At 27.5% G+C, this 11520-nt stretch overlaps 1 protein-coding gene across 1 annotated transcript; it reads right to left on the bottom strand.

The window, feature by feature from the left end:
• Positions 1-1820: 1820 nt before the first annotated feature.
• LOC124945111 (nuclear transcription factor Y subunit C-1-like) lies at positions 1821-6400 on the bottom strand. The gene is made up of 2 exons (XM_047485491.1): positions 5597-6400; positions 1821-1997 (listed from the first exon to the last, which is right to left on the bottom strand). Exons 1-2 carry the CDS (start codon positions 6250-6252, stop codon positions 1994-1996), a joined length of 660 nt encoding a protein of 219 aa, XP_047341447.1. The 5' UTR covers positions 6253-6400; the 3' UTR covers positions 1821-1993.
• Positions 6401-11520: the final 5120 nt, after the last annotated feature.

The following is an 11520-nucleotide window of genomic DNA, read 5'->3' as shown; positions in this document are numbered from 1 at the left end:
AAGAAACCAATTTTTAGCAGCACTTAATGCAATTAAAAGTCGTACAATCACAAGTTTTGCTACTGGAGCAAAACTTTGATGAAAATCAATGTCATTTATTTGATTATATCCTTTGGCAACTAACCAAGCTTTAAATTTGTCGATTGTACCATCTGAATTTAATTTGGTTTATAAATCCACTTGCTGCCAATAGCCTTTTTACCATGTGGAAGAGTGGTAATTTCCCAAGTTTTATTGGCTTTCAAGACTCAAATTTCATCATTCATAACTTTGATCCAATTAGAATTAAGAGATGCTTCTTTGTATATTTTTGGTTCACAGACATTTGAAATGTTAGATAGAAAACATTTATAAATAGTATTTGTGCAATTAAAAATAAAAAGAAATGTTGGTGGAAGCATATGATTTGTGTTTTGTGTAGCCATGATATGATTAATCATATAGTCATCAAACCAGTGAGGCTTATTTCGAATTGCCAAAAGATATAAGGATTGTCAGCATTAGCACAATAGCAAAGTTGGAAAAAAAAAAGTATTAATGAAGGTTTTTGTTGACAATATTAAAATATAAGGAGTTACTTCTGACTATTTTCTAGTTCAAATATTTTTTTATTTTGAGAAATTAAAAAGTTATTTTATTTTTATTTTTTTGTTCTCTAATTTTCTAACCTCGAATGATGTCTCTTTACTTTTTTTATTATTCAGATTTGAGTTTGTGTTATATTTTGTTTGATGCGACATTTTATTTTACCGGATTAGATTTGTCGTCTCGAATTTTTGTAATTTGAATAATACTCTCAATATTTGGTGGGTCGTCTACGGTTTATACCCTCCAATCGTGTTGAGTATCATTTATCGTGTCCGTCTCTTTCTTTGTAACAAAAAAAAAATAATGATGCAGTCGGATATGGAGTTATTGTTTGTTTTTGTTAATAAAGAGGTTGTATTTCATCTTTTATTTGAAGGTTCTTTTATAGATATACTATTGGATGGGCAGTTATCATTTGACCTAATTTTTTTTTAATAAAGAGGTTGTATTTTCATTTTTGTTGTTTAAAATTATAACTATGACATAGCGAGGGAGATAAGATTGAACCAAATTATTCAAGGTTTTGTTGACTATGATTATGACAATTGGGATGATGTTAATATTCTATATTTAAAAAACAAAAACAAATTATTTCTACATTCTATTTTTTATTTCCATATTCTTTCTCATGTGCACTAGAAAATCTTCAATTCTAATAAGAAACAAAATTTAGTTATTCAAAGTTAATAACATAATTATACCTATAAATGAATGGTTTGATTAATCAATTTTTTAGTTCAGATATTTTTTACAAAATTATCAAGAGAATAAAGTTATCACTAACTTAAGGAAGACAAGTTAGTAAGGAAATGAAATTATCATTTATAGGTATAATTGTGAATGCTTTTATCGGAAATGAAATTATTTAAATTACATATATATATATATATTATTTCAATATAACATCATAATTTAAGATTAATGAATTTAAAAAATGTCACTATTGACTGCCATTATAAACTATAAAAGCATTAACATTAAATTGTTAACATAAAAAACACAAATGCATGTAAAATATAGTTTCTCTACTCTCAAATACATTTAACCTTAAAATAATGCTTGATCTAAGTCCATCTTACAAATAAATATTAAGTATGAAAAAATATAATATTTATAGGTCAATTCTTTTACGTCGAAATCATTTGTAACAATTGACTTGACCTCGCCTTAAGTATTCTAATAAGTTAAAATCCAACATAAACAACATACTTACTACTAGATGGCAAACAACATTAACATAAAAACTAATTATTTAATAGTACTTGAACAAACCAAGTCTAATAAGTTAACTTACAATAAGTACACTCTCCATCATAGTTTGTTTCACAAGATTAAGATAAAAGTGAAAAACAACAATAACAACTGCCAATTTGCTTCAGCATCAACAAGTCAAACAATCCAAGTTTTAACTGCAAATCAGAAATAAATCAACCATTAATACAAATAAACAAGGAGTTTTTTTAAAAAAGCGTTGTCAGGGTCAGCGCTTTCGCGCACAACAACCCATATTCATGTGACATCTATATTCAGTTAGTTGCGCTAATCCAATCCTCTTTTGTGCTCAACCAATTGAAGAATTAAGTCGTATTCACATGACATTCCACTTCTACTTTTCAGTAAAAATGCATACAAATTTTGATTATATTAAATTTAACCTTCAACAGTTAGCTATACAGTGACCTCACCATTCTTGTTTGTTTAGATACATTATTACTTCAACAACACTAACAAGGTCTCTATATGTATACATGTTTTTGAGAGAAAACTCAATATAGCAAAAAATTGTTGTATACCTATGATATCCTACTTTTGCATTTATGTGTTTAATACGTCTAAAAGAATTGGTTTCTTTCAAAATAACTTGAATGAATTTGAACAGATAATTGAGGAGTAACCATTAGACAAACATAATTGATTGCAAAGAAGCAAGTACCAGAAAATTAAATACTCCAAACATTTATTTAACTTCAAAAGAGCTAATAATGATAACAAGTTTCTCAACTTTTTGGTCACTTAGTGTAAAAACAGAAAAGAAGAAAAACTATATATTCAATGGTAGTGGAGTGAGGAAGAATTTTTCTTACAGACTTGACACAGATAATATGGATTCTCAGTCACATAAAATGGACCATCCTGAAAATCTTGTAGTTATACATTGTATTTTTGTCACCAATTAGATTAATAATGGGATGTTTAGATATGCATTTATTCAAATGACTCCAACAAATCTTTATTATGATACATAAAACAATCTCTATAAATAAAGCAGAAAATCACACTCTATAGTTTAGATTATTATCCAAAAAACAATAGTTATATCAAATGAAACAAAAAAAAACATTATACAAAAATGAAAAAGTGATCACTTTTCTAGTTTTAACTTTGGTCATTTTTCAATGAAATCATAATTGTGACAAAATAACTGTTTTCAAATAGGCTCAAAATAGTTGATGCTCCCACATAAGTTGTACCTTTTTTAGTTGCTAGAGAAAGAGAAAAGTTGTCTAAATGAAAATATTTTCTTTAAGAACAAATTAGATATTTACAACAATCATCTTTACAATCAAGAATATATGATGTTATTGGTTCATTATGAGGAATTTGGCTTGAGTTGTTTTAAACATTTTATCATAGTTAATTAATCAACCAATCATAATATCAACCTTATTAATAAAAATTTAACTACAAGAAATTAATTGTTTAAACAACCAATATTTTTTTCTGATTTTAGTTAAATAATTATGAAATATTATTTAAATCCTCAGAATCCTCACTCTGCATCTGAAGTACAAGTACTGCTCTTCTCACCATAGAAGAAACTCATTTTTCTATTAAAACTTGAAACAGGAAACAATAATTGTTCTCCCTAACAACATACCAAAAAAATAACATAAAGTGCATGATCTATTAACATTACACATAATAATTTCTATCTATTTGCAATTACAAATCTGAAAATGTGGTTTTTTGGGACAACTGATCTCTGTCTCTTTTAATTTTCATATTTAAATATAAAGAAATGGGGTCAGTAGTATGTATGCCTAGGTTTCAAATTTAGCCAGGTTTAATGGTGATGCAGAAAAGTTAATGTTTCGTAATGGTAACATTAGGAAACAGTTTTCATTTGAAAACTGGCTCCACGAAGATACTGTCCATAATTTATGAATATGAGTCACACTAAGTTCAATTTCTACAAGAAATGTGGTAGAATTGATCCATTTCAATCCACACCAAGATATCTAAATGGAATCACATTTGGAAACAAGGTATATCTGAACTTAATATGACCCAGATTCAAAAATTAATTGAAAATTTCTCTGTATTCTGAGAAGTCTAATATGATGTTGCATTTCAAATAGCTTATAAATGTTCACTTATGAGTTTATTTGACATGTTAAACTTAGTTATCTTATTTTGAAACAATACATATAAGGTTATTTAAGAAAGTTCACAGTTTCTTTATTCAAAGATGACAGAGCAAAAAATATTTTTTTACCATAGATGTAGAGATGATAGATAACAAAAACCCAACTAAGCTCAAATGTGACATTTTTAACTATTTGCTAACCCAATTGAAAAAACAACCAAGTTATCTCAAACCCGAGCCTCATCTTACACTACCATTTCATGATATTTCACACAATTTGTTTGATGTCACTAAACCCACTTGAGAACGCTTGAAATGAATAAGTGGTTAAAAAGTGAGCAATTGTTACTCACAAGCTACTATTCTTATTGTCAAATAAACAATACAGGCAAAAAAAATTTGAAACAATTTGAGTTTGCTAAAGATGTTTTAGTCAGTCATGAACCTAAGTAAAAGAAAATCAGTAATATCAACACCAGTTTGGACTTTGGACAAACAAAGAAAAAAAGTTAACATATTGATCCAAAGGCATCGCTCATAAAAATAATTATCTTTAATAAGTAAACAACTTTTCAAGTTAGATTCTCAGAAAGTATAGACTTCCATTTTTTTTATTTTGAGACTTCTGATTATCTCTAATATTCTTCAGCTTTTATAGCGATGATTATAATCTAGAAAATCTACATTGGTTATATTTGTAAAAAAACACAAATCCATAATGATATATAAAATAATTTGATCATAATTCATATTAAAATCTCCATACCAAATGAAGTAAAAAAATATATTATAAAAAATAATTTGTATAGCAAATGAAGTAACAAAAATTACACTACTGTAATCTCGATCATGATCCACAAAAAAACTTATACATAACAGGAAAAATGTTCATTTTCAGTTTTAATTTCTAAAATTGTCTCAAGTATCATGACTGCAAAATACCAATTTTCAAATAACCTTCACATGTCAATGGAAAAACAATTAAAGATCATCAACAATTGTTTATTCTGATAAAAAGAATTTCTGGAATATATATATATATATAATAGATAGATATGTAATCGAACTCTGGGTCATTGTAACCAGATGAATACCATGACAATAACTTAAAAAACATATCTTTACTAAAATACAGGTAAGTATAATGATTAGGGGAAGCATTAATGATTAGTTAAGAGCTTTGTTTGAATATCTTTCATTTGCCACCATTTTACATAATATCACATCATCAGTATGCTTCATCATCATTTACTAGTTAAGAAGTAAAAGTTGGATAAATTTGTATACTGTCCTGTCCATATACCTTGTTGTATAGCTTTGTAACTCTTTTAAATACCAATTTTGCAGTAAATATCAGGGTTTGGCCGAGAGAGAGATTTGGAAATACACAATATCTGTATTTTTGTATTGTTTGATTGAATGAATAAACACATGCACTGATGAACAACATATAAGAAGACCAAACAGCCTAATAAAAGACCAATGAAATCTACAGGAAGCTACTATATAGAGATCTAAGAGATGAGCAAAGCAAGCAAGAAAGAAAGAAAACACATAATCCCCACAAAATGATAGCAATTATTAAACTTAATCATCAGCATTAGCATTAGAAAACATGAAAGAGTGAGAAAGAGAGCATACCCTTGACCATCTAGGTTTCCCGTCCCATTGCTGCTACCACTCCCATAGGGAACTTCATCTGAGGGATTCTGCTGCCAAACAGACTGCCAAGCTTGCGAAGGGGGTTGCACATACATTCCAGGATCCACACCAGGCAACGCAGGCCGACCCATCATGACTCCAGGCGGAGCCGGCTGTCCCATCGGCGGGTAATAATACGGAACTCCACTAGCTGTAGCACCCATAAGTGCACCCATTCCAGCACCCTCATCCTTGATCTCATCTCTTGGGACAATATCAACAAGGAAATCAAATATATCGGTGCGAGTAATAGCAGCAGCGATGTCATTCTTCTGGAGTGTCCTACGCTTGTTTTCCTCAGCGTGGATCCAAGATCTGATTGTGAGTTCAAGAATGAAGAGCTCACAAGCTTTGGAGAACAAAATCGGAGCTTCTGCTGAAATCATACGGACGTCTTCATCTGCCTTCATAATCTTCTTAATCCTTGCCAAAGGGAGTTGGTGGTTCTTGAAATCGTTGACTTGTTCGATCTCTTGCCTTTGAATGTTCCAAAAGGCCTGAAGTTGTTGTTGCTGTTGCTGGAGGAGGTGGTGGTAGGGTTGTTGAGGAGGGAACGAAGTGGGTGGCGGTGGCTGCTGCTGGTTGTTGTTGTCCATATTGATTGATGGGTTTTGTTCAAAATCAAAGTGGAGAGTAGATTTGAGGATGAAGAAGAAGAAAGAAGACCACCACGAGAAAGAGAGGGTTTTGAGAAGGAAAAGGGGCTTCTTCAGGTAAAGGTAACAGTTGTTGGCTTGAGATTCGCCATTGTTTATTTCTTTTACTCTTTAATAACTAGTCATCTAATCGGGAAATTGGACGAAATGACCCTAAAAATTGGGTTATTTGCCTCCGTGGTCACCCAATAATAAATTTGATCTGGTGACCACTTTATTTTTTTTAGACGAAATTACCCTTTTCGCGTAACGCGAAGGGACTTCGCAAAACGCGAAGTGAAACAGTGTGAATATATATACTAAAATTTTTTCATTTTCTTCATTTCGTTTCTCTCTCTTCTCTCTCTCCTCTCTCTCCTCTCTCTTCTCTCTCTTCTCTCTCTGTTCTTGTTCGTCGGCGGCGGCGGTGGCGGCGAAGCGACGGCGAGGGCGCCTACGGAAAACAACATCAAATGAAAGATAAGTAAACTTAACCTAACCTGAATCGATTTTCATCATACACATCCATGTTTCAAACCAAAACTCTAACCCTAAATCGTTTAATCTATTCATATTGGTTAATATTTGTTTATATTTGGTTGATATTGGTTGATATTTGTTGGTATTTGTTGATATTTGTTGATATTTGGTTCATTATTCTTCATATTGGTTGATATTTTGGTTCATTATTGTTCATGATGATATTTGCAGCTCATTAGAGTTCCGTTTCAGGGAAGATTCGCGTCTCCCGTCTCGCTAAGCACTTAGCGATTCGTTAAGCACTTAGCGTTACGCAAAGCACTTAACGTTTCGTTAAGCACTTAGCGTAACGCTAAGGCGCGCATATGAAGAGGTTTGACTGGTTATCAAAGAAGAATCTCAGAGCAGGATATTTCTTATGGGCAATGATTGCATATGGATTAGGTATTTGTCACTATCTCTATCATCATACTCACAAATTCACAATCTTGTTGAGAAATTACCAAACATAAAATTAAAAGTGATTTTTCTTCCTTTGGTTATGATCCAGATAGTGTAGTTTTGGTTACTTCATTTGGTTATACTCATTCAGCTTATTTGTACTTTCATAATCAAGATCTTATTGAAAAATTACCAATTATTTTCTCTTATCATAATCAAGATCTTATTGGAAATTGGACGAAGCCTTAGCGTTTCGCTAAGCCTTAGCGTTTCGCTAAGACCTTCTCGTTTCTTTCTTAATCATCAATCACATCTATTTACCAATTTCCAATAAGATCTTGATAAAATAGTTCCCTTAATAATTTTAATGATAAAATTAGCATTCTTCCCAACTATTATTATTATTATATATGAATAATTTATTATATATAATATTATGAAAGTACTTCGTATATTCTATTTCGCTTTTTTTTACTAAATTTTGAAGTTAGAATTAAAATATTATATATAAATTTAATTGAAGGGGTGAGATTTAAACAAAAAATAATTAAAATAATATTATTTTTATTTTTATTTTTCTTGTCTAACTCAATATTTCAAAAGAATATTTTTTTTTTTATATTCTAGTTATGGCCTTGTTTGAATTCGGCTATTTAAATGACCTGATTATTTAAATAATTGATGATAATTTTGAGGTGGTTATTTCTTTTTAGTAAAAAGACTTAAATATTAATATATAATGATAAATAAAAAATAATAATTTAAAATAAAAGTTATTTTAATATTTTGATTAATGAATTGAGTGATGTAATGAAAGAGATTAAAAGTGATATGATATATTTTTGTTATTGTTATTCAAATAACTATAATGTATTATAATGTATGCTTATGTTTAATGGTTGAAATATTCTACTTTTGAACTTTGTTAGAGGGAATTCCCTATTATTAATAAAAAATAATGAAATTTTTATAAAATAAATTAAATTTTGTATGATACATTTTTTTCCAACCAAATATATTTTAGTATGAATTAAAAAAAATGAAAAACTTTAAATAGTTCGTAATTAGTATAAGAATATTTTTTTTGTGATAAAATAAATTACTTAAAAAGCTAAGTTATGAATTAAATGGTTACTAATTGAATTAATATTTAACAATAATAGGAAATCTAAAGATATTAGACCATCTTTAATCAAAAAATTCATTTTCAAACTCATTTTGGTGTAAATGTAATTATTTTTCAACCGAAAAACTCATTCTCAAACTCAAAAAAATATTCTTATAATATTCTTCTTTACATCAACTTTTATAACTTTTTAATATCACCCCGTATATTTTACAATGTTATAAATTATACCATAATATTTTAATATCATCCCATTATTTTAAATTTGATTGTAATTTATTATAAAAATTCATTAAAATTTCAAAATTTACTATACACAAACTAAATAAAACCATCATTTGTATTTTTGTGTATTATTGTAATATATTTTACGTATTTTTCCTAATTGTTTTTGTTATTTTTTAGTTATTTTTATTAATATTATTCATTATTATAAATTTATGATATTTAAAAAAATATTAATAAAAATATATATGATAAAATCAAAAAATTATATATATAAATAAAATATATAAAAAATTAAATATAAAATTTACTCAAATTAAAAGTTAAAAGATTAAATGAAAGGTGTGAAATAAATAATATAAAAAAGTTAAATATTCAAATTAAAATATTTTAAACTTCAGAGTTGTTTTAAAATTTTATAAAGAAATTTGCATTTATGAACATTACAAACGCATTGGAATTCCATTGGGGGAGAGAAAGAAGAAATACCCATTTTGGGTATAAATTTGTCCTCCGTTAGAGTGGAAAAGAGATTTTTGATATGAGTTTGGTGTTCGATAGGAGATGGTCTTATATATGAAAGTCAAGGTTTTTAAAAGAGTTCAACTCCACGTGAACTTGGATGTCATTATCCTAGTTAAGTTTTGAACTTTTTTTTGTTTTCAAAATTCACATTGTACATACAGCGATTTGATTTTTCTTATATTTTTTTTTTTATCTTGGCTTGATTCTTATTATTCCTACATTTTTTTTAAGACTTTGACCTTAACGAACGTGGTACCCTAGTTTCAATATCAATTATTTTTTTTTCATAAAAATAAATTTTGCCTAAGACTAAATTGTGAATTGTAAGTTTAACATGTTAACTAAGTACATAAATCAAATGTATTTAAGGTATAAGAAAAAAGACGGATTTACGTTAGAGCTCTAATTTTTTTTTAACAATAAAGTGTGACATGACCTACTTATATATATATATATATATATTTTTTTTTTAATTCTCAAAAAAAAAAAAATTTGGTTCATTCACCCGTTTCATTTATAATTTTTTCTTCATTTTCAAAATTTAAATCTAATTTCTGGATTCATCATGAATCCTTATCCTAGGATACTCCTTATCTCCGCCATCTTTAAGACAAGGATTTGACAAGGCAGGCAGGACTCTCTCTATCCGACCATGCATCATCTTCAACCTTTTGGCAGCTTCTTTTAATTAATTCATTTGAAGGAAAGTTAGTACAACCAAAAGAAGCCAAAAATTTTGGTAAAAATTCCTATCTTTTGCAATTATATATTATGTCATCTTTAAACAATGATTGTGGACATATGTTTGATTTCATTCAAAAAAAAAATGTTTTTACCAAACTATATATGTTTATAATCTTTTCATGAAATTTTGGATAAAGGATACATGCTTTTAATAAAACTAGTATCTTTTGCACGAGTAATAATATAAAAAATCGTGAAAAAAATATTATGGTATAAATGTTTATGGGCGGGTCAACCTACAATCCGACCCAAGTATTCATTTACTCTCACATATATCCAAATTAATCACAGCTCTCGATCCGGCAATCCGGACACTTTAAAAATTAAGCATATATATATATATATATATATATATATATATATATATATATATATATATATATATATATATATATATATATATATATATATATTAGTTAGTTAAAAAGTTGAACTTATATTGTTAAAATATCCCGTGTTCATCAAATTTAGTATTGAATTTAAAATAAAAAGTGTTATTAGTCTAGTTGGTTAAAGAGTTGTATTTTTTTTGTTAGGTTGCAAGTTTGAACCATATTTATATCATTTTTAATTATATTTTTTAACCGTTTTAAGTTAATGGGCGGGTCAACCTACAATCCGACCCAAATATTCATTTACTCTCACATATATATTCAAACTAACCACAGCTCTCGACTCGACAATCCGAACACTTTATGAATTTATGATCAATGATCTAAAACAATTTGAAACGCCTATATGGACATGGTTACCACTTAAAATGGCTATAAAAATTGAACTTTTTCTTATGAACAATAATTAAAAAACAGTTTAAGTCGTCTATAGCAACGATCAAAAAAATTAGTGGTTTGAATGAAAAGGGTTAAGTACTCAGAGGTAAAAAAAAAAAAAAAAAAAAAAGGGAATTATTGAAATTTTTTTTTTTTTTTTAACAAAGAGAAACATTTTTGTTTTTTAAATATAATATTTAGAAACAATAATATACTTTTGACTATATTTGTTATGATAAATGTAGTTTGATAAAATATATATTCATTTAGAAATAGTTTTTTAGTATATATATTTACTCTTAAATATTTTTTTTATTACTTTTGTATACAATTAGTTTTATTTTTTTATTATGATTCATAGAAAACAAAACACTCATTTTCTACATAGACACGTGATCAACTCTATTAAATATTTAAATGTATACATTTTGTTTGTCATATATTGAATATATCTTCCTTTATAAAATATTATTATTAAAATTGAGATGTATAGTTTTAAAAACAATGTAAACATACAAATTTGACAACATAAATATGAAAAAATAAAAATATATTGAAATAAGGAGGTAATATACATGCATCAAAATGAAATCAGCTAAATGAATTTTGTTAATTTAGATAAAATGAAATCATTTTATAAAATCATGGATATATATGCTACGATTTTTAGTTTGGGATAAATTTAATTATAAATTTGGTATTTAACCCAATAAAATTAAAAGTTAAAAAAACATAACAAAAAAAAAGAAGTGTGACCCTTCTTTTTCCTTATTTTTTTTTCTCAATTTATTACTTTATATTTTCTAAACAAAGTGAGAAAAATATTAAGAATTAAAAAAGATAAGATGTGGATTCAAAGATATAAATATATAGAACATTTCTTGACATCCAAAAACAAAATGACCACAAACTAACATT

This window comes from Impatiens glandulifera, chromosome 1 (assembly GCF_907164915.1).
Source record: "Impatiens glandulifera chromosome 1, dImpGla2.1, whole genome shotgun sequence".
In the NCBI taxonomy this organism is placed as follows: domain Eukaryota; kingdom Viridiplantae; phylum Streptophyta; class Magnoliopsida; order Ericales; family Balsaminaceae; genus Impatiens; species Impatiens glandulifera.
This window is presented reverse-complemented; position numbering and strand designations above follow the sequence as displayed.